The 24885-nt window shown below is 30.1% G+C and overlaps 1 protein-coding gene across 2 annotated transcripts in view; it reads left to right on the plus strand.

Moving 5' to 3' along the window:
• LOC107443229 (uncharacterized) overlaps nt 1–20512 on the plus strand; it is a 117384-nt gene extending 96872 nt beyond the window's left edge. For both annotated transcript variants that reach the window (XM_043048580.3, XM_043048581.3), the window contains exons 4-7: nt 12171–12515; nt 13842–14875; nt 17441–17814; nt 18916–20512. In XM_043048580.3, coding sequence (XP_042904514.1) covers nt 12216–12515; nt 13842–14875; nt 17441–17814; nt 18916–19997 — 2790 coding nt within the window. In that variant the 5' untranslated portion in view covers nt 12171–12215 and the 3' untranslated portion in view covers nt 19998–20512. The remainder of the gene's footprint in view (nt 1–12170; nt 12516–13841; nt 14876–17440; nt 17815–18915) is intronic.
• Nucleotides 20513–24885: the final 4373 nt, after the last annotated feature.

The following is a 24885-nucleotide window of genomic DNA, read 5'->3' on the forward strand; positions in this document are numbered from 1 at the left end:
CTCATTAGCTAAGGCTTATTAGATTGAAGTAATAACTGTCTTTTAGCTATCAGACAATCGACAATAAACTTACAATTTCACAAAACTATATTTTTAAAAAATTAATAAATAAATCCTAATTGTTCTAAGTGCAGAATATAGTACAAATTAATTTTAAATTAATTAATTTTACATATATATTACTGAAAACAATGTTATTCTCATTAAAAAAAATGTCTTGTTGATTTGTGCATAATAACTGGAATAACTCATATGTGGCGAACTCAGATTTAAAATAAACACAAATAAGCTCGTTTCTTTAAAAGTAAACTTGAACCAAAAACTTAGTATTTACGGTTTCTACCTTTATTTGAATTTTATAGTTTCCATCATAAACTTTATTATTATTTTTAATTGCATCCATATATGTTTATATTTTATTACAATAATATATGTATAGTTTTTTTTTAACTTCGTCCATCTTTTATAGCTTTATTTATCATTATTACTAAAATTGGAGTGATAACAATTGGAATAATTTATCCTTGGTGGACTCTAACTTGGATTTAAAAGAAAATCCTTTGGGTTCAGTTTGACAAAAGTGATCATCAACAAAAAATTTAGTTTTTACTGTACCCGCCTTTAACTTTATTAAGTTTTTTAAGTGTTCACCTTTAACTTAATTTAGCTTTAATGCAGTTCATACTATGCTCACCTTTAACTTTATTTAGTTCTTATTGTGTTCAAACTTATTTTAGTTTTTACTATATTCACCTTTAATTAATTTACATTTTTGTTTTGTTTTAATCTATAATATTATTTAGTTTTTATTGTGCCCACCTTTAGCTTTATTAAGTTTTTAAAGTGTTCACCGTTCGTTGTTTTAATTTATTGATTTTTTTAATTTTTTTATTGTGTTTAAAATCATTTTAGTTTTTACTATGTTCACCTTTAATTAATTTACATTTTTGATTTGTTTCTGACATCAATATTATTTAATTTTCACTGTTCCCACGTTCAACTTTACTCATCAAAAATTAAGAAGAGGGAAAAAAAAAACTTATTTCATGATTTTTTTCCGTAACAAATAGCAGTAAAACACGGGAAACGTAGGAAAGTCAATCCTAAATAAAAATCTGCATGTTTTATTTCGGAAAAAAAATATATATCATTATTTTTAATGAGTAAATTTCGCGTGAAAATAAAATTAGTTGTGACTCACAAATTGCAAATGAGAAAGTTGTTATATTTGAAAAAATAATAACACTGCTGCACACCTCTATCAAATTTACGCAAAAACTTTTTTTCTACCCCTGGACCTCCTTACAAGGGATTACAAAATAAACAATACTTAGATGAGAAATCCCCCAATTAGTTCCTAGGAAGTTTTTAGTAAACGAGTCACGTGATTTCCGGTCGCTGACCTTGCCTAACACAACAAACTTCAAGTGAGGAGGGGTAAAAAAATGAAGAAGAAAAAAAAAAACTCCTTTAAAAAAAAAAAATCTGAATACACCTTCTTGCTATCATTAATGTCTTAAGACTATTTTACAGTAAACCTTTACGTTCTATTGATCTCTATTCTAAGATAGTTAATGTTCTGAAATACAAGCCCGTTTTTTTTTTTGTTCCAAAACATAAGCAAAGGGTTTTCTTTTCTTTCTTTTTTTCCTTCTATTTCTTTGTCAAAATAAGTGCAAGTATCTATTAAATCAATTTAATACTTCACTGCATCTTTTTTCCCCCCAACAAGTCTTGACTAATTAATATTATGCACAACGTTGTTAAAAGTTTTGTCTGGTATTTTTTTAAAAAAATTTTTTTGTATTTTTTTTCAACGCTTAAAAACTTTATAACTCCTATGTCAACACTAATTGGTCTCTATTTTTGCAAAAATGTTTTATATTACCGAGCTAAAAATTCTTTCATTGTTATTTTTGTTTATATTGTTTAGTAAGCGTTATGTACGGTATCATTAAGCAAGGTTAAGTATTTTAACTTACGTTTTACAAACTATAATGACTATTTATTTGACGTTGTAATTGTTGAATTTGTAGTTTTGGTTCGCTATTTGGAGGTGGTATTTAAACTTGGCATTGATATTTTTTTCCCGTTTAAATAAAACCAATTATTGTGTATAAAATATGTTATAGCATGCATTTTTAAATATGCCATTGAAGTAATTTGTTTGTAATTTCGAATGATGTAGTTGGATTAATTGAGTATTATTATAAAATATAAATGCTTAAATTCTTTTTATTTTAAAGTTTTTTTTTTTTTTTTTTTTTTTGTCTTTTCAAAAGCTATGCACATTCCAACAGATTCTTTTTTTTTTTAACTGAAAAATAATTTCAATAAAATAATTGAAAAAATTAATTATATATTTTATTATTAATAACTGTCAATTTAAATTCTAACAAAATCGAAGCAGTTTAATGAGGTAGAAAGAAAATTTTGAATAAATAAAAATGAAATTTATTGGTCAATGACAAGGATATTATTAAGGATAGGTTGTGAATAATGAATGATATAATAAAAGGGGGGGGGAAATCAAAATTTACAGTAAATAAATAAATGGAAAATAATTATGTATATAATAAGTTGAAAACAATCACTTATCGTAATGTTTAAGATAGCTATATCTATTTAAGATAGCTATTGCTAGAAATTATATCGACTTCGAAAATGGCACAAGAAATAGTAATGTTTTTTCTTTTTAAATAAATAAATTAAAAACTATCTCTGACATCAAAACTCTGTACTTTAAAGAAAAAGTAATTAAAATGCAAAGTACAAGTTTCCATATAAAATTAAATTTTTCATATGGCATAAATGTCATTTTAATTAAGCCCAGTTTTAAATAGAAAGGGGAGAAATAGTTAATTAAGTTTTAACTATAATATTTAATCAAATATCATAAGCACGTATGATATGCAATGTCAAACTCAGATTTCAATTAAAGTATAAATCTGAAATATCCTGTTGAATTAGATTTAATCCGTTCTTTGTTCATAATTCACTAAAATATTATTCGTAGCATTCGAAAAACCATCGAAATACTTCTTTGCAATTGAGAATATTCTTTAGTTATATATTCTTTAGTTTACGCTTGCTATAGTTAATGTTATTAATAATTATACTTACTATTAATAAGTGTTGTAGTTAATCTTTTAACATAATTCTGAATACTGCTCGTTAAATATATGTATTTTATATCCTGCGTACAAAGGCATATAAAATTTTACTTTTTTCAGCGAAAACAAAAAAATTAATTTAAAAAAATTATGAAATTTATCTTAGATTATACACTTTTTCTCAGAAGTTTAACACGCCACTTACACAGAGATTTCTAACGAACAAAAATATGATCGTCTGCACGATTTATTTAAACAAATCCCTGGGTTAAAACCATATTTCCTTAGAAAGTCATTGACTTCAACTCCAACTTATCCCCTATCAATCCCCATTTCATACATTAAGAGATGTCTCCCGCAGCGGACGGTGGCAGGGGGGAAGGAACTTACAGGAAGGTTAAATTGCGTAAGCAGACGAGAAATAATCCCTTAATATTTAATTTCAAATTCAGTTTTGTGCTATGTGTTGTGCCCCACGGATGGTTGCCAAAGTTCATTTAGACACACACACGACAAAATCGTTTGAACTTAAACGATGAGTAGGGGTTGAAGTGGTGTTGGTGGGAGGAGGGAGGGTAAAAGCAGCTGGTATTACGAAATGTGGTAGGAGATAATGGGGGGAGGGGAGGAAAAAATGACGCTAGGAAGATGCTGCATTAAAAAAAAAATCTAGTTCTACCTGTAGAGGAGGAAATTCCTGGCGTTCAGGTGGTAGTAGTAGTGAGTGTTTGGGTGTGTAGACCAGCAAAAACTGTAGGTGGGTTTAACGGGGGTGGGCCCAAGTACGTTTTTGATGAAAAGGTTCTTTTATTTTGTTGTTCTGTGTGTATGTGACAGTAGAAGGGTGAGGGAGGGTGGAAGAGTCGGGTTTTCCTGGTAGACGCCTTTTATTGTGCAGTTTCAGCGTTGCGTGTTCCTTGCGGGGGTGTTGAATGGAATTTTTCAAGGGATGGTAGGGTTTCCGAATGGAGTGGAGTTGAGTAGTGATAAGATCCATCAGGGGGTGTCTTGTAGTAACGTGTATTGTATAAAAATGGCTTATTTTCTTATGCTTTGTATTATGAAGAAGTGGGTGTTATTTCCAACCAAAAAAAAAGAACCTGCTCGTTATTTTTCGTCTGCTTATTTTGGAATTTATATATTGGAATAGAGATTTTCTCCAATATACCGTGGCATCATTTGTTTTATACTTTTTTTTTTTACTGTCTTCTCATGGATGTAATGTGCCTTGCTTTTATTTAACATAAAAGATATAAGTAAACATGTAATAAAACATAATGAAACATAAAACTTATGTTGATATTGTTATACCTTGGCGTCCTACTATAAATAAAAGATCTATAAAACATAAATATTCTTTTTTCATGCAACAAATAAAAACAATACGAGATATTGGACTTGACATATAAAAGATAAGTATGTTAGCAGATATGATAAGAATCTCCTGCATAAATAGACTTTTGCATTCTGCTTTAATATATTGTTTAGTTTTTTTTTTGTCGGTAGCTGGGCCAGGTGATGTGGTCGACACCTGAACCGATTTCCATTTACGCGTGACCTCTTCCCTTTTTCTAACTTACTTTCCGCACCAATGGAAGGAGTTGCATTAAACTCATAATATCTACCATAAAATAATTACCCCCAACTCTAATTATTATATCCTCGTAGATCTGTAATTTTGAATCCAATTCTGAAGAGGACTTTTAAATCAAACATTAGAACTGCTTTTTTCCTTTAATTATTTTTTTTTAAAAAAATGGCACTTGCCTTTGCGTTATGATCAGAGGAAAACAGCAAAAATATCCCTATGCTAATCCAACTATGTAAATATTAATCCTGGCAGCAAAACTTTCTCACTGGGAAATCATCATCTGAGATCATACGAATCCATTTTTCCGAACGTTATATTATTTTAATCTCCTTACAACACTCTGAAGTATGCAACAGAATATATGCTGCTGAATTGTGCCTAATTATGGGGGAAATATGGCGAAATGTTCTTGTTATACTATTTACTATAATTCACAAAATATACTCTCATTTTTTTATATATATAGAAAAAAATCTATTCTGATAGTCAGAAATCATTAAATCTGGAGAAATAATGATAAATAATAACAGAACAATAAAAATATAATATTTATAAAACTGAAATATTAATCACAAAATAATACAAATATTAAATCGCCATTTATTATTTAGCTGTTGGATCTAGTAAGTGAATTGTTTCGTAATAAAACTAAGTAATTAAATTGATCTGAAAATTATGGATTTTATAATTTTTTATACGTACTTTAAATTTCCCACTCACAATTGGAAAAACAACAACAACAAAACTTAGTTATCATCTTAAAAAGTTAAAGATTATATTTGATTTGCATAAAGATCTTGGATACAGCATGACTTACTAAACTGCTATTTTAATATTTTCTGCTGTTTTCTGCTGTACTGTGTATTCAAAAACAAACCTCAAAATATTTTAAGAGTTTTTTTGAAAATATTGAGAAAAAAAATTTCACCCACTTATTTCATTCTAATTGAGTATAACTTTCCCCCAATAATAGCATGGCATGCATAAAGACAGGAAAAGCTTTTTAAAAAACAAATGATAGGGGTCCAAAACCGCATTCATTTTTCTACTCAGTTTGCAGGTGTGATATCCGCCCTAATTGGCTGGTGTTTTCTTCAAAATGTATGTTGTTCATACATGAATTAGCGAATACAATGCGGGCGTGTCAATTTGTACTTGTTATGACGTGGGTTGAAAAATAGACTTCTTTCATTTTCAATGAATAAATCCGTGCTCTGTGAAAAGTACATCAAAAAGTACTATGTACTTTCGTTCACTTTGTTAAACAAAAATAGCTGTTGTTTTAATATTTAAGTATGCATATTTTGTTTTAAACCTGTGTATGACGTAGGCTAATTGGATGGTCGAGCCCTTTGTAAACTGCCGACATCTCTCAGCAATACGCATGCAAGGCTCTTTGCAATAAGCCTAATTAATAACATCGGCAGCTTGCAAGTAGCAAATTTTCTAATTAGTCCATACAATTTTATTTTATATTTTATAACCGTCGTTGAACAGCCGACTCAATTTTATGGGTTTACGACTACTAATGTTCAACTCCGCAGTCTTGTAATTTTGAACCCTATCCAGAAGACAAGGGTACTTCTGGATCGAGTATTGGGAGAAATTTGCCTTCGTGGAGGACTTTTTTGAAGGAGCTAACCCGCATTTGCGTTACATGGTGAGGAAAATCACGAGAACCTCCCACGGTTAGCCTGATGGTAAGGGAACTCTAACCTATGATACGTCTACCACTGAGGATATTTCACGTCAGCACTGTGGTCGGTGCAAGCTGGTTGTGGAATTCGTATCGACTGGGATTCGAACCCGGTTCGCCTCATTGGAAGGCGAACGCTCTTTCCCCTGAGCCATCGCGGCTCAGCCTATACAATTATGAAGTTTTATCAACTTAGGTTTTGTTTAGAATTATTTTTTTTTTAAAATTTTAATATCAAATTTTTTATTGATTTTATATAAATTGCTAAATGAGGTCATAACCATCACCAAATTTTGTGGGGCCCTAAACAAAACATTTATTGGGGCCCCTTCATTCTCTTTCGGCGGGGTCCCTCTTGGTCTCGAGATTTTTACCAGCGATATTGAAATAAATATGATTTTTTTCCATTAACGAATTGTTTTCCTAAATGTTAAAAATTTAACTTTGTTTCTATGATGTTCTAATTCTAAATTCTGATGTTTAATTTTTGTATGCACAGTATTATTAAAATTTAAAATTTTTAATCCAAAATTCATGCTTCAATTCAATATTTTTGGAATTATCATTCATAGTACAAAGAAATTTGGAATTATTATTCGTATTTTGGAATTATCATTCATAATTTAATTTATAATACAAAGAACTTTTTCGTCAAATATTCTGAGCAAAAGTCGAAATTTGCGGATTGAATTTTGATTCCTTTTTAGCTTATAATGCTATTTTCTTTATCCGCTATTGCCAAAAGGGGAAGTTCAAAGTTTCTGTAGAACGGATGTGAACATTCCCATATTTCTTCTGAAAACCATATCGTACTGCTCCAGAACTTTCTATCGCCGGAAGTTACCTCGCTTCAATTTTCTAACCATAACCGTAGAATTAAGCCTATTTCCTATCGCAAAATCAGTAGTTACGTTTCCTTAGTCTTGTTTACTAAAATATTGTCGCATCTTTGTTTTTTCTGATACTTAATTTTCATATATTCATGATATTTCATCATTTATATTAGTTTCTACTAATACTTAATTTATAATATATAGTTACAAAATCAATTTATAATGTATAGTTACAAAATCTTACTATCTTACTTTAATTGCAATTAAATTAAATTAATTTTACAATTAAAAGAGATAGTATAATAGATAGTAAAAGAGAAAGTATAACTATAACGCATTATTTATAGTTTCAATTTTAGTGTGACTAGAGAGATATTAGATAGATTTATATTGCATATATTTTCCTTTATGTTGCATTTATTAACCGTTTTTATAATAATTTATAATAAATTTCTTAATATATATGAATATAACATTTTTTAATAATAATTTATTATTAAAGAATGTTTATAAGATTTTCACGTTTATGTGAAATTTTTATTATCTTTTATTATTAAAACTGATGATATCTTTATTATAAGTTATTAAAATTTTACTTTTCACCAAAATATAAATGTTTATGAAAAAGAGATAAAACTTATTATAATAAGTTGATAAAATAATGACAATAATAAAACTCAACCCGCTAACAAGAAATTGAATTGTGTTTTTATTTTCTTGCATCGAAAATAAAAAGTGGTGATAGTATTTTTCAATTTAATTTTTAAAATAATAATATTACTTCATAAACATTAATATATGCATATATGTTAGTTTAATTGAAATGAAAAAATAAATGTCTGCATATTAAGAATCCCGCCAAAAATACCTCTACTAAACTTGTTACAAAATTAACTGTTTTAGAGTGTTATTCAACTACTTAAGAGACTTATTCAACAATATAATTACACCACCCTAGAACATTATCCGTAATATGATTTTAAAAGGGAAAAAATGTGGAATTGGCGACAATTTTGAAGGAAAGGTAGCGCTTTCCTTGAAAAGCAAAAACATCGTCAACTTCAAGGAACTTCTTAATACTAAGGCAAGGATATTTTCCCCATTACGAAATTCTTACGAAAATCATTCAAGCAAACTTATTCTTTTTTTTTCTCCCCTAAACTTGTCAGGTGATTTTGAATGGTTTGTAGACGTTTTTTTAGGGGTTGTCGTTAAAGGGAAAAACATCTCAGAAATGTTATTGTATTGCTGTCAGTTATTTCAGCGACGAAGTTTACACAATTACTGAATGAAAGTTGTAGACTTATTAGAATTGTTCTTTCTCACCTTTTTTAAAAAGACATGGTTGACAACTGATCTTCATTTCCTCAATAAATTTCTATAAAAATCAGCTGTTTCTGTTTGGTATCTCCCTCCAATTATCTCGTATTATAATCCCCTTTCACAATTTTTCGCGAAAATTCAGCAGAGGCCTTCACTTTGTTGTGACGACTAATTATCGAAGTTATCTCGCTATCGGGTTTACCGTAGGGGTATTCGTATTTTTCCTCTCCAAGTAACGCAAATATGAGTTTAGTTTACTTGATTAATCTTCCACGCAAGTAAGTTGGTCCAGAAGTTTCGTTGTTTTATGGTTTAGGCTTGAACATAAGTAGCTGCAAACCATTAGCTGTATTTGGACCATCGCCGATTGGTAATTAGAATGAAAACTTTTTGTCAATTCTCAACAACAATGAGTCCCCCTATCGTCAGGTTAGCGGTGGGTTTTTTTTGTGGTTTTCCTCTCCATATAACGCAAATGCGAGTTAGTTCCATTAAAAAGTCCTCCACGAAGGCAAAATTTCTCGCGATACTTGATCCTGGAGTTCCCTTGTCTTCTGAATTGGGTACAAAATTACAAGCCTACGGCGTTGAGCATTGGTAGCCGTTAACTCAAAATTAGGTCGGCTTTTCAACGACGGTTATAAAATAAAATTATCAACAGCAAATGTTTTCAAGAATGATTTTGAATGTTTTTGGGTCAAATCGACGGATATTTTTAAGGAATATTATGACAAATTTCTTGAGCTTCTTCCGCCCTCGAGCTTCACTTAGTAAATTTCTGTCGTAAGGATGGGGCTCACGAGGTATTTGATCAGGTCCCCATAGTTCGAGAACTCTAGAGCAGCGGTTCAAATTTTTTTGATCTACCTTTGATTGATCTTCTTTTGACGCTATCCGAGATTTAAGACATAAACTTCTTTAGCAATTTTTAACATATAAATTAATTTGAATTATAATTATTTTTAAAATACGTAATAACCTAAACTTAATTAATTATTTTAAAAATATCCAGTTAGATAGATTAGTGAATTAATGAAGTATGATTTTTTATTTTTATTTTTTATTATATCGTTTTATCAATATTAGTCTTAAAATTTCTCTTTACGTCAGACAGTTGAATTCTTAGGTGTATAGTACAGTGGCATCTAGTCTGGTTCTTAATTTGATTTTAATGCATGCATTAAGTGAAAACGAACGGAAAAAGCAGTTACGGAAAAAAAAAAAAGGAAAGGGGAGAAAAACGTTGAGAATGGTTATGAGAAAAACATACATCTTCAATGTTGAATTTGATTATTTTTATTCGATGTGAAATACTTTGAAATTTTTCATAAATACGTATCCTTTTCATAGTTCATTCATAATATTGTTATTAGAAAAATATTGCTTCACTACCATTTCAATGAAATGCTTTAATGAAAACGGAAATATTAAGTAAATAAGTCATTATTAATTGCATATAAATTTAATTATAGGTTTCGGATATCATAACTGGTTAAAAAAAAATTCCTAATTCTCGGAACCTCAGTGACGCTTTCATGGAACCCCAGGGTTCCGCGAACATCATTTGGGACGCAATATCCGACGCAAGTTAGATAAAAAGAATTATTTTATATCTGTTAAAACTTAGAGATATTTTTTAAATATTATTTCTAGTATTAAAAATTTGAGAAATATATAATAGTTTTTCAATTTGAAGCTTATAAGTAATAATCTAAGCATGGCTCTTGCATTTGGTGGTGTTCATATCCTTAAGCACTGCACCCAAGATAACTATTTATGTAAATCAAATCCATAGAATAAGAAAATAAATGTAGTTAATTATTTTTCGATAATTACTTAAACAAAATTCTTAAATACGAAATTTCTCATTTCTACTTTATAGGCTTCTACTTTTTTTCTGATAAATCATTAATATAGGTTAAAGTTTTGATGTGATAAAGGATCAATCTATGCACTATAAGAGGGAATTTTATAATTATATGACCGCTATGTACTAAATATAGAAAAGTTCAGTAGCGTTTTGGTTTAACTATTAATTATTGCAACATATTTAAATATTAGACTATGCAGACATTATTATATTAATTTAAGAGATTTGTTAGTTTATCATTGAATCATCAATTTTTAGCTGTTTTATTTATATTTTGTAGAACGAATGCAAATATTTTTAAATGACTTTTCAAGAAATTATTCTTACGAATTAAACCTTTTTCACTATTATTGTTGAAGTTTAGGTGATTGGAATCATGGAAAAGTAAAAAACATAACCGGAAACTGAACTGAAAAATTTTCACCCATTTATAATTTCCTAAGTACGAGTAGTTAAATCTATTGTCAATAGATGGCAGCAGCATGAAACGTAAATTTTTGGTCTTAAAAATTTTAGATAGCACTCATGTTTCAATGATCATAATCTTTGATATTGATCATAATTCTTAGACAAAAAAGAAAACTATTTTTATTATTTAATCGAAAATGAATAAAAATAACATTGAAGTCAGTGATAAAAATATTAATAATGTGTTTATTATACTTAAGTGAATTAATTAAGTTAAGTTGAACAATATTTTGTTTTTATAGCGGAGTGAATTAGATCTAAATGGGCCATTGTCAATGGGCCGAATATGATATAATATGATGTTTTGCTTAGATAGATCTTTTATGGAATAATCGCACAACGTAATACTGAAAAAAAAAACGATATTTAGAAATTTAAATAAAAAATATTGCAGCATGAGATAGAAATCAAAAATAATTTATTTTTTTAAACTTATTAAATTATTTATGTAGGTAAATATTTGTTTTAGACGTTAATAAAAGTCTGAAAGAAATAATAAAATTTGGAATAAATAGTATGTGTTTCAAAGTTAGATTAGTTTGTATTCATCAATATTTTTTCCCTTAATGTTAAATTCGCTAATTAATATCTTCCAAAGAAAGCTGTCTTAAACTTTTTTTACTAATAAAAATATTTGTCTATTTATACCAATTGCTATGGATTTCATCCTCTATAATAACTTAAAGCCCAGCCTAAGTTTTCTTAAAAAAGAATTAGTTCCAAAAAATTTTTTAGTTATGAAAAAATCTAAAATGTAAATTTCTAAATTACTACCTAAAATATCTAAATTTTTACTAGATTTCGCCCTTAAAATCCGGATAAGTTAAAAAAAGCCGTTTTAAAAGACTGAATTATTCGAGTTTGACCTTAAATTTTGGAAGCTACGCTGTCATAAAACAATTATGCATGCATTTAGTAACGATTATATTTGTAGAAATGTATTTCTCTGATTTTTTTGTTTTCGCGAACAATTTTTCCCTTACAAATTCGTATGATTTATCAGTGATAGTGATCATCAATAGATATCTGCAATAGTTGGCAAAATTCTTATATCACAGCTTTTTATGGATTTGTCTTATGCACAAAATATAAAACAATAAACATGTCCAATGCATTTTAAACCTATGCGAATCCTATATCAATGCATTTCAAGCTTTTTCGTGTACTAATTCTAAACTCATGCATGTTGTACATTTTATATCCATACGTTGGATTTTGATGGACAGTTATATTTCGTACAATTTTAAATTACGAATATTTATTCTTTTTTTTCCAGATCAGAAGCATGATGTTGAACTGCTAATTTTTTCTTAAATTCCTGATGACGCACAGTGAGGCATTTATGACTGCCAAGTATGGTAGTTTTCATCCCACCTTTTCCAACGATTATCTTCTTAAGCATGGAAGTTTCTTCATGAAACCGACCCTCCATCCTGATGGTTTCGTGTATCCAACCCTTAGTGAATCCGCCAGGTATCAGGTGTACAAAGACATGAAATGCGAACCACCAGATCCTGATTTGCCATTGAACTTCGCCATCAAGCAAGAAAAACCACCAACTCCTCCCGCATCCACATCACCTAAGTCACCTTCGCCAACTGACCCAACAGCTCCTTTACCGGTAACTTTTCTATACTTTTACTTTACATAGTACTTCGACTTCCTATAGTAATATACTTTTTCCGTATTTTTACTTTACACAGTACTTTATAAAAAGTAAAAGTGAAGTACTATAGAAGACGCTTGGAGTCGAGGCGCTTTGAGTTTCAGCTCACAGTTTTTGATAACTGCACGTCTCCTCGGCCCATTATCATTTTTACTTTACATGGTACTTTATAAAAAGTAAAAGTGAAGTACTATAGAAGACGCTTGGAGTCGAGGCGCTTTGAGTTTCAGCTCACAGTTTTTGATAACTGCAGGTTTCCTCGGCCCATTATCATTTTTACTTTACATAGTACTACTTTGTAAAAAGTAAAAGTGAAGTACTATAGAAGACGCTTGGAGTTGAGGCGCTTTGAGTTTCAGTTCACAGTTTTTGATAACTGCAGGTCTCCTCGGCCCATTATCATTTTTACTTCACATAGTACTTTATAAAAAGTAAAAGTGAAGTACTGTAGAAGACGCTTGGAGTTGAGGCGCTTGGAGTTTCAGCTCACAGTTTTTGATAACTGCAGGTCTCCTCGGCCCATTTTCTTAACCGTGTTTTTCGATGCTCTGACACCAAGGAAAATAAAAAATTATAGTTTGCGGGAAGCAAGGTGATAATCCGTGTTTTTGTCGCAGCCACGCTGTCGAAGGAGATTTTATTTCTTCGGACCATCTGCTCGAGTTGAGCGAATGAGAAATAGCCACGAGCCTTACGTAATAGAGCCGCGATGGCTCAGAGGATAGAGCGTTCGCCTTCCAATGAGTTGAACCGGGGTTCGATCCCGGCGATGACTGGTCGATACGAATTTCGCATCCGACTTGCACTGACCGCAGTGCTGACGTGAAATATCCTAAGTGGTAGACGGATCATGGGTTAGAGTCCCCTTGCCGTCAGGCTAACCGTTGGAGGTTCTCGTGGTCTTCCTCGCCATGTGAAGGATAGTTCCATCAAAAATGTCCTCCACGGAGGCAAATTTCTCCCAATACAGGTGCAGGATTCCCTTGTCTTCTGGATGGGGTTAAAATAAATGGGGATCTCGGAACCTTCCTCCACTCTGTAAAAACTCAATGACGATCTTAAAACCTTCATCCACTAATATCTGCGAAACTTTAAGACGTAATTAATGTAGTATAGTCAAATAAGACTTTTTCTCTAGAGATTGATATATATTTTTTTTATTCCATAAATTACAATGCAACCAAGATGATAATTTATTAAAAAAATATTTTTGTGTTTCTTCATGGAATTATAAAACTAAAATAATTCGATGACATTTTATATTCATTTTTTCTCCATCAGATTTTGAATGGATCATCTAAAAATGCCACCTGGATTCTCGGGAAACAGAAACTCAGCTGGGACAATTCCACTGTTGCCAGTTACAATCCAGACACTAAAATGTTTCGATGCGTGGTGTGCAATGCAGTTGGATTCCTCTCAAGAATAGCTGAACATTACCTTGGCACTCACACAAGTGCAAAGGTATTCCAGTGCTTACATTGCCCATACAGCAGCACATGGTCTCGCTGTGTACGAATGCACATGGCTAAACATCATGGCGTGCCCAATGCCCCGCCCTCTTTATGGAAAGGCCAGCCTCTTCTTGAAGAAATTTTCCAGCTTTTGACCAACCTTAAGACCACTGTTGATAGTCAAGGTAGGGAAAGACTCGATCCTGAATTATGTGACAAGAAGTTCATCTGTCCGAAATGCCCCTACACGACAGACAGACGAGATCTTTATTTGAGACACGAAAACATACACAAAGAGGACAAGCCTTACCACTGTTATATATGTTTTAAGCTATTCAATCGTGCAGATCACGTGAAAAAGCATTTTCTGAGGATACATCGAGGACATCCTTATGATATTAGCTTAGTAAGGCGTAGACCTCCGAGGATGTCTTCATCTGCAGGGAATACGAGCTCTCCAACGAACACCACCAGCAATGGAACGAATGGACTGTCGAACAATTTTAGTGTTGATAAACTTATATCTAATGATAACGATATCAAAATGAAGAATGAAGTGATGGATTTAAGTCAGAGAACATCTTCGCCGGTTGTGGATTCGGTACAGACTGCTTCAACGAAACAGTTGAAGACATTTCAATGTCCCTACTGTGAATGGGAAGGAGTGGATAGTTGGTGCCTCAGACGACACATGAATGTTCATTTGAAGAATTTCGAATGTCCCATATGTGATTTTAAAGCAGGTAAAGCTGAGAGACTCTTCACGCATGGATATAGAGCACATAAAAAGTTGATCTGTACTAAATGCAAGTTTGTCACTGATGTCGCCTTTGATTTTGATCTTCATGTCAAAGAATGTTGGTGAGTTTAAATAGCGTCATCTTAAAATTTGTATATCACATTAAATGATTATTTGCGTATTTATCCGTATATATTTCAAATATTTGTCAAATTGGTATCAAATCTTTGTGATAGTTATTAATTGCTATACACAATTTATGTGCATCAAAACTTATCTTAAAATAAATATTTAAGTAGTTATAAGTTACCGTAATACAGAATTGATTGTTAGGACTATTATTAATGTTTAGACAGCTTTTTAGCAGTGTTCTAGCAAGTCCCTTGATATTGTAAGTAACCATGATTGTGTTAACACGAAAAAGATGACCACTTTTCCGATTAGGCAGTTATAAACTTTAAACTTTTGGGCAAATCTTATTATATTCTCATGCTATAAGTCACTTCTTCCCAACCTCTTTATAGCCGCGGGATACATGTTTGATCATGTTTGATAATTTAACCGTGGTCCACTGAAAGAAGGACGTTGATTACTTGCATTTTAGATGGTTTAATTAATTGTATTTAAACACGCCTTCAAAGCAAAATACTAGTGCAGTTACATGTATGTTATAGGTGCTGATTAAGGAACGAAACTTAATTCTAAGTTTATCTCAGATTAAGTTTCATCTCAGATTCCAGTTAACCTCTCGTCCATAGAATGCATAGACCTGAGAAAAATACACCGCTGTAAATGAAATATAAATAATTTAATGTTCTATGGGCTGTCCGGTATAATTTGATCCCCGGACCGGTATCGGTCCGTAAAAAGGGCGTTGGGGATCACTGCTACAATGTTAAAAAAGGAACTTAGAAGTATTTAACAGTGGTATAAAGTTTTCGTTGATGATAGCAGAATTTTTCTTTTTAATATACCACTTTAAAGTTCAAATTCTAATAGGATAGAACTTTCCTATAAATATATTCTACTTGAAAAATGACTTATGATGGTTGTCACAAATATATTAAGCTATCGAATTTATATACTTTTTCCTTACCACTTTTTAAAAGTTATATAGCTAGTGGAATCTTGTTCTACTTATATTTAAAGATGTACGTGAATACAAATATAGTCGTCCCTAAATCGATCGTTCCTCAAGGGAACATTCATTTCGAACGATAGGTACGGGAAAACGATGAATGCGATCAACATAAAACATTAAGCACTGACTTGAAGATTTATTAAAAGTAATGGATTTGAAAATTTTGTTGAAAGAATTATGTCCGTAATGCAAAATACTTTTGATGTATAAGAATTGACTACATTTATTTATTTAAAATAGTTGAAAATTTTGGTTTCAATACACTCTTTTTTTTCCCTCAGCACAAAAATAAAATTTTTGACGGTTGTAACACTTTGCTGTCATTTTCTGTACACTCTGATTAATACATAGTCTTGCTCATTGTTTCAAATACCTTCTAAAATGTTTGCACCGGTTGTGGTTGCGTTTCGCCTTCTTTAGCTTTTGCAACCATTTCTTGAACCGACGATGCCACAAGTTTAAACATTTTCATAAAACTGTTACAAATCCTTATTTTCTTCATAATTTTGCATCAAGAGTTGCTTTTTTTTCTTCTCCCACCTCCCAGAGCGAAAGAAAAAACATCCTAAAACAAATTTTTGTACGATAGACGTGGGAATTCTCTAGTTTTAAAAACAATCTAAACGGGCATTATATAGGTGGTAATTCTCTGGTTTTGAAAACAATCTAAACGGGCATTATAGACGTGGGAATTCTCTAGTTTTAAAAACAATCTAAGCGGGCATATAGACGTGGGAATTCTCTAGTTTTAAAAACGATCTAAACGGGCATTATAGACGTGGGAATTCTCTAGTTTTAAAAACAATCTAAGCGGGCATTATAGACGAGGGAATTCTCTACTTTTAAAAACAATCTAAACGGGCATTATATAGGTGGTAATTCTCTGGTTTTGAAAACAATCTAAACGGGCATTATAGACGTGGGAATTCTCTAGTTTTAAAAACAATCTAAGCGGGCATATAGACGTGGGAATTCTCTAGTTTTAAAAACGATCTGAACGGGCATTATAGACGTGGGAATTCTCTAGTTTTAAAAACGATCTAAACGGGCATTATAGACGTGGGAATTCTCTAGTTTTAAAAACAATGTAAACGGGCATTATAGACGTCGGAATTCTCTAGTCTTAAAAGCAATCTAAACGGGCATTATAGACGTGGGAATTCTCTAGTTTTAAAAACAATCGAAACGGGCATTATAGACGCGGGAATTCTCTAGTTTTAAAAGCAATCTAAGCGGGCATTATAGACGTGGGAATTCTCTAGTTTTAAAAACAATCTAAACGGGCATTATTAACAATATAAGAAAAGCATTTGTGTTGTGGCCGTTAAAACAAGACGGTACATAACAGAAAACGGAATGAGGTTCGGCTGTATATCCATTTAAATATGTCTGTATTAAATATGTACATAGAATTAAGTTTGCTTTGTTAATTATTTTCAATTATTATTCAATTTCCATTTTATTTGATGAGTGTTTTTGTTAGTTCACCAAAATATATTAGCAGTTTTTAAATTCTTGCATTTATTGATCTTTTTTTCTCTCCTAGTGTGGAGATAAGAGAGGGCTCAAACATCGAAAAAATTTCTGAAGATAGTCTGATCGAAAGTGATGACGCCAATATCGAAGCCAATTTAGATCCACCTGGACCATCAGAAATTCCACCCATCACACCTTTTGTTCTCCCAGAAACCGCCAAACTTTTTGATCACCGCATGGCCTTGGACCTGAAGGGTTCTGTCAGCTTAATGCCCTTGCATAACAGCATATCGTATTGTTTCCCTTCTTCCCAAGCATTTGGAACAAACGGAATGAATAGTTTCAGGGAAAAGTTGCCAGATGTCTTGGTGAATGGTGATGGAAAAGCTGCCACAAATGGCAAAGTAGAAAGCAAATTAGAGCTTGCGTCACCTGTTCAGAGCTGTAAGTATTCAAAGGCCATTCATAAATTCTATGTGTTTCTAAAAAAACAAATTATAACGTTTTTTTGTGAAATATTGTATAAACAATAAGAAATAATTTTTACATTATTAACTTTTTAAACTGTTCTCATTATTTATTCTACATTTGCAACCCACATTCAAACCAGCTTTTGTTAATTTTAATTTAATTTTTGATGCAACTGACCTGGTTAATTTTTGCTCAGATTTTAGTAGCCTTCATGTTATTATGACAGATATTATTTTAATCGATGTTATATGATATTATATTATGCTGTTATTTATTATAGATTTTAATAATGCCTTTGAGTATTTAATGCTCTGTAAACCTCTAACAAAATGGGCTAGTTATGAAGCAGGGTTCGAAAAAACTCAGAAATTTTACCCGATTTTACTTGATAAGTGAGAAAGAAATTATTTCTTTCTCACTTATCAAGCAACGAGTTGATAGAGTATCTTCACTTTCAAGAGTTATTATTCTTTTAGCCAATATTTTAGTTTTTGCACTTTTTCTAATTATAGACAGACCTTAACAGTTATGGTATTTGCTACAAGAAAATTGAAAAAAGTCCGTTTTATTAAATGTTTAACGCTTTTTTACTTTTTTTTACCCAATCACTTGAGAACCCTATTTTATGTTGATTATAAATGTTATTTAAATGTGAGTAAATTCGACAAGAATAATTAACTTTGTAGTTTTGAATGTTTTTAATGTTAAACTCTTAGATAAACCGAAGTTAATTTCCTTTTTACGGAAATTATTCTTCATAGAATTTATACAGAATTTTTACCGTCTTACCTTAAGGCTACATGAATAAAAAAAAGTATGGTCAAAACTAACATAACATGGTAAAATTTACCGTTTTTCTGGCTCTATGGGAACACCAAGAAGCTCCGTCATTCTTAACGAAGCTCTTTGGTAATAATTTTGGTGAAATTAAAAACAAAATATGACTTTATACTATATGATATAACTTATTATGTATGATAAAATTTGGTAATTTTATCGTGATATTTTAAGGCATGACAAAGAAGCCATTCATTCGGTTAGACTAGAAATTAATTAGCATGTTTTGTTTTGCAGCTAGCGACAGTGGAGTTACTGACTTAACCAGTGATAACAATGATCAGGATATCGTCTGCTGGCATTGTGGCTGTGAGTTTGCCAATTCGTCCTCCTTGCAAATCCACACAGAGCTTTATCACCGAGAGGATCTGAAGGAAACTACCAGTTCCTCGAAAAAAGACCAAGCTGTTGTTAAAACAAAGAAATTCTCCTGCGCCATTTGCAATTTCAACAGTGACAAGCAACGAACTATCATCGAACACATGCGATACCACACTGGAGAAGTTCTCCATTGCAGAGCTGGTCCACAATGTGCCTTTAAAACTGTCTGCGACTCCACCCTCGAGAAGCATGTGGAGACCGAACATAATGACTCTTTGAAGAGATGCCCGCATTGTGGGCAAATCTGCTGCGAGAGAATTCCATTTATAAGACATTACAGAAAATGTCACCATTCCAAATCTTGCAATCGTTGCAAAGTAATCAAAAGAAGCTTGGATCCAAAATACGCCAACAGCAATGAGAGTTTAGAGTTGCTTCTGAAAGCAAACAAGGACCAATCAGAAGAAGAAGTCAAACCATATCTTCATCACAATCCTTATTCTAAACGTTCAAGTGGCATTAGACCTTACGCCCACTGCAACGCAGCAATGTCTAAAGTAGCTGTATCCATTCCACAAGCTTTGCAGATGACTGTTGATGATTTAGTGATTGCTCAAGATAATGGCAATCGTGGACGGAAATCTAGGAAGCAAACTTTTCCTAGAAAGCTTTTAAATACCAATATGATCTCAAAACAGACACGCGTTCGTAAAAGGAAAAATGTCTGTGATAAAAAGAAACGAACTAAACGCGGAAAAGCGCCAAAACTGTTCAAATATCAGTTCCGGAAGAAGTTGCTCAAACGTGCAAACTTGTTTGTAAGGCGTTGCAAACTAAACCATGCGCATTCATTGATCTTCAAAACCAACATTAATTTTGTTCGGCACCTATTCTGGCACCATTTTCTAAAAAAGTATTGTTGCCACAAATGCAGCAGTAAATTCAGGCACGAATATCAAGTTCTTTTGCACAGAAGAAGATATCACGATAATTTTTAAACTGTGACTGTGAAATTATACGAATGTTGGGAAAATTTTGTTACTAGAATTTAATATTTATGATAGAAAATATCATCCTGTGCTATATACTGTGATAAAAAAAAATATGTGAGACTTCGTTTTTTTTTTAAAAAAAAGAGACACGAGGAAATTACTTGCTTGATATGTCTGTGTTTTGTAACAGTTACCGCTAATCTTGCATGATTTCTAAAAATACATGCCATTTTTTTGAGAGAAACTAATTTTTATCATGATCTGATTCAGTAAGCCACTCATGTGTTCATTAATAATAACCGGATATCATCTTAAAGAATTGTGCATTTCTGTGTATTAAAAACAAAACTGATGTTTCTATTTTCACACATGCATTCAAATTTTGTGTTGCCACTTCAATTTTTATAATATTTTGTTATTTGTCAATATTGGAGAGATCATCATTTATATCTGTAATTGCTGGATTGGACTTGCAAACACAAGATCTTTCGTTGCCACAGACCTTAACCTAGATTTTTGACTTCTTGCAAAAAAATTACGCATTTTAGGGGTCGCATATTAATATTTAGGATAGCAAAATCCTGAAACGTCATAGAAATCTCACGAATCACTTGTGAAGAAGGCGGAATCGTAAACATCAAAACATGCTTGATTGTTCCAGAAAAGGAAGATGGTAGTTAACAGACTATTATCAGAAACATCTACAATTTTTAAGTGATATACAAGCAGGTTTTGATGCTTTTTATCTTGCCTTCGTCACTTGATATTTGATTTCGAGACGTTTCTTTTCCTCGCTTAAATATCAACTAGCGACTCTTAATATGTATACTTTATTTTATTTTTGTCTAAGATATTAAAAGTATATATTGAGAACGAAAAGTATATATTGAGAACTTCGATTATAATCTCGATGGTTTTATAATAAGTCATCGAGAATCGAAACTTATAAATATGTTCGAAGTTTATTAATTACTTCATCATAATTTGTTATGATTACTAACTTTAAAGAATTTCAATATGTTGTTATTATAATATTCACTAATGCACACTGTATTAGTGAAGTTGAAGTTAATTTAATGTTTTTAAAGTATCAATATAAAGTTTTCAGTTAATAAGTTCTTGTAAAAGAATTAGTAAATGAAACAGAATGAGGACCTACTTATAAAGGTTCCTTACAACAACAATCAACAAATACTTAAATCTATATAAGACTTCTAATTTCTATTATTTCAGTATTTTTTATTACTGAAACCATAAATATGTAAACTAATATAGACATAAATATCCTTAAAAAAGATCTGAAATGATTTCTTTGTATTTACATAAAAGATTTTCGTATTCATAACATCTAAGACTCTAGGAAGTATTGATTGTTAATAAATCATCACGCTTAATATCTAGTTTTTGTCAAAAACTAAGTCAAATATATTAAGGATCGCAAATTAATATTCAAGAGAAAGGAAAACGAAACCTTATCGAAACCTAACGAATAACTATTGAGGGAAGTGGATTAAAAAGCATTAAAACTAGTTTGATTGCAGAAGTTTCTAATTATCGCCTGGTATGTGATTTGTCTGATAATTCAGACGAACTTCCTCAAATCAAAAATTTATTTTCCGACGAATTTTTTACAATTCATCAAATATCCCTGTTATGTTATGTCTCTTTTTCGGATGATATCACTCCTGTTATTTCGTTATATCTTCCTGTTATATCTACGATATTATTACGACGCGCAAAATTCAAATCGTGGATTTTGAAGACAATTCCATCGTTTACTGCTCATTGAAAAAACATTGTATCTTTGAAAGCAAAACTATCCTAAAAAATATCGAACCATTTCTCAATTTTGCAATTACATGTTTTAATCGCCTTTTATTTCTTTCATATTTTTTTTTGGTAAACAAAAATGTTCAGATGTTTTTATGATGTTTACCTTATTCTAAAGTTTTTAAAAACTCTACAACATTCAAACATCATGAACGAAAAATTCCATAAATCTTAGTTTATTTCTTTTTTTATCAGAAAAAGTTTTTATATGTCTTATATTGCAAAGGTTACGTTTACTTACGGTAATTGCAATATTTTCAATGATATAGTGATTACTAATTATAAAATTAAAGAATTTGTTTACCTTAATTTTAAATTAGAGTAACCAAACGCTGAAATTTTTATTTTGTTTTATCAAAATACTTGTAAGTTATTGATTGCGTTTGTAAGACTTTGAAGAATTTCTGAAATTACGAATTTTCGGGGCAATCAAAATAATCAAAATTTTATTATGTAAATTTATTAAGAAATTATTTAAATAACTGTTTAAAAAAGATTTGAGGATTTGCAATCTGTAAATGTCTGTAATTCAAACTGTTGGCTGTAAATTATTTTATTTCTTAGTTTCTAATGTTTATGAATTCTCAAAGTTTTACAGATAGTAAAATTACATCTTTATAATGGTGTTAGCAAACATTTTATTGTAATTGTGTAGTTTTATAAAATGTACTTAAACCTTATGTTGTTCTTAATCAATTGTTTAATATCTTGTGATCAACTATTAAATCAAAATTTTATTTTTATGTTTTTTACGTTCAGAAAAGTAATTTTTTTATCACATTTCATTTGAAATATTTATTACTATGTGTTCAGAACTCAATATAAAACATTGAGTTCAAGGATTTTTAAACAGAAAAAGCTTTGGCGAAAAATTTGAAACTTAATGAGTTTGATGATGTAAATGCGATGTAATAAGTGATTTCATTTTTTCCGTATTATTTTTGGAATATTAAATTATAATATAAATGTTTTTTCCTCTTTTCTTAAATATTATGACTTGGCTGTTTGCAGTGCTGGAGAGCGTTGAAAAATGATTTGCAAATTTGGTATAAACATCGCAAGTAATATCGTTTAAAAATGCATCTTTTTTATTTCAATCTCAAAATAAATTTTTTTTTATCAATCTCAAAATTTTTTATCAATTTTTTTTCAAGCTCAAAATTTTTAATTTCTATCTCAAAAGGAGTACTCAAAATTTGTATTTACGTTAAATGATGGGATGTTGCAATACCTAATCAGACGCAAAATATTCAAATATATTACAGAATAAGTTATATTGAATACAGAATAATTCAATATAATAAGTTATATTGTATACGAAATTTGTCATATTGAATATTTAATTAAAATCTGTACTTTCTTTTAACATTTGATTCTTAGAATATTTGTATTATACTAATAAAAATTAAAATATTTCCTTTTTAATATTTTTGCTAGTATTTTATTCTAACACCCCTAATGCAAAGATATTTATTTATATTAACAATTAAACTGTAATTATATAAACATTTTAAATGATTTCATTTATGTTTACTTACAAAAAAATGAAGACCAATATTGAAGTATGATTTTAATTTATATGACCAAATAAAACATTTCTTCGCTGAGTTTAAAACATTCTCATAATTCACATGAATGGTTTTCATTACATGCATTCTTCTTTTTTTTTTTTTTTAAATTTGACTTATGACTCCCTTTAATATTTGAAATTTATACTTTTTTAAAACTTTAATCAATTTAAGAATATAAATATATATTTTTAATAATTTTATTACTTTTTTTTAATATTATTTTGACATAATCTGAAGAAAATATTTCTCAAGTCTGTAATGCAATTTATTACTGGAATTTTACTGATGCATACAATTGTAATTAAAAAAATAGTTTATGATTACTAATGAATAAATGAAAACCAATGTTTAAAAGATGAGATGGAACAAAACTATTATCGTTATAAGTGAAAATATAAATGCAAGTGCGTAAGTGGTTTTTGTAATCAAAATTTTGTTTTTTCTAATTAACAATAAAGATTTTTTTTAAAAACATTTAATCCATGCAATTTAAGAATGTGTTTTTTTAGATAATCGTAATGTAAAAGCAATTATTTATCTTTACATCTTGGACAAATATTGCACGGAATCCTCTGTAATAGTTAAAAAAATTATGTATGATTATTAATAGATAAATTAAATCTAATATTAAATTATTATTTCTATAGATGTCAGCAAATAAAAATATCTCTCACTGAGTTTGATTATACATACATGTAGTTCTAAAGAGTGAAAGGCATAACTACTCCAATTTTTTGTACTTTCTTGTTAATAATTAACATTTTTTAAAGCATGTATAATTTTTTCAATAATTTTATGTAAGTCTAGAATATTAACTATGAAGACCAATTAACTATGAAAATAGTTACCGATGATTTTGCTTATACATGCATGCAATTCTAAAAAGCGAAAAGTTGTACCAATTTTTTGTCCTTTCTTGTTAATTGTTAACATTTTTAAAGCATTTATAATTTTTTCAATAACTTTATGTAAGTCTAGAATATTAACTATGAAAATAGTTACCGATGAGTTTGCTTATACATACCTGTAATTCTGAAAAACGAAAAGCATAACTGTACCAAATTTTTGTACTTTCTTGTTAATTGTTATAACATTTTTTAAACATATAGCTTTTTTCTAAAAAAAAATTTCATAATTTTGAGCAATTTAAAATTATTTTTTCATGTAATGATATTTATTTCTATTCGTAATTGAACTAACACTGTATTGACATTTTCATTAATTTAAAAATACTTTATGGTAAATAATAAATGGAAACCAATGTTAAATATTGATTTTATAGATGTGAGTGAAAAAAATATTATTACCCCACAGAGCTAAGACATGCATGTAATTCACATGAGTGGTTTTAATAAATACACAAGTTTTTTTCCCCTTGCTATCGTGGCTTTTTTGTAATATTTTGTAAACTTGTATAAAATAGAGAGAATATTTTTAACGTGAAATGATTTTTTAACAAAAAATACTTTCCATATTGCCATAATTTTTTTTTT

This window comes from Parasteatoda tepidariorum, chromosome 4 (genome assembly GCF_982258835.1).
Source record: "Parasteatoda tepidariorum strain Cologne lab strain chromosome 4, Ptep-v5.0, whole genome shotgun sequence".
NCBI classification, from domain to species: domain Eukaryota; kingdom Metazoa; phylum Arthropoda; class Arachnida; order Araneae; family Theridiidae; genus Parasteatoda; species Parasteatoda tepidariorum.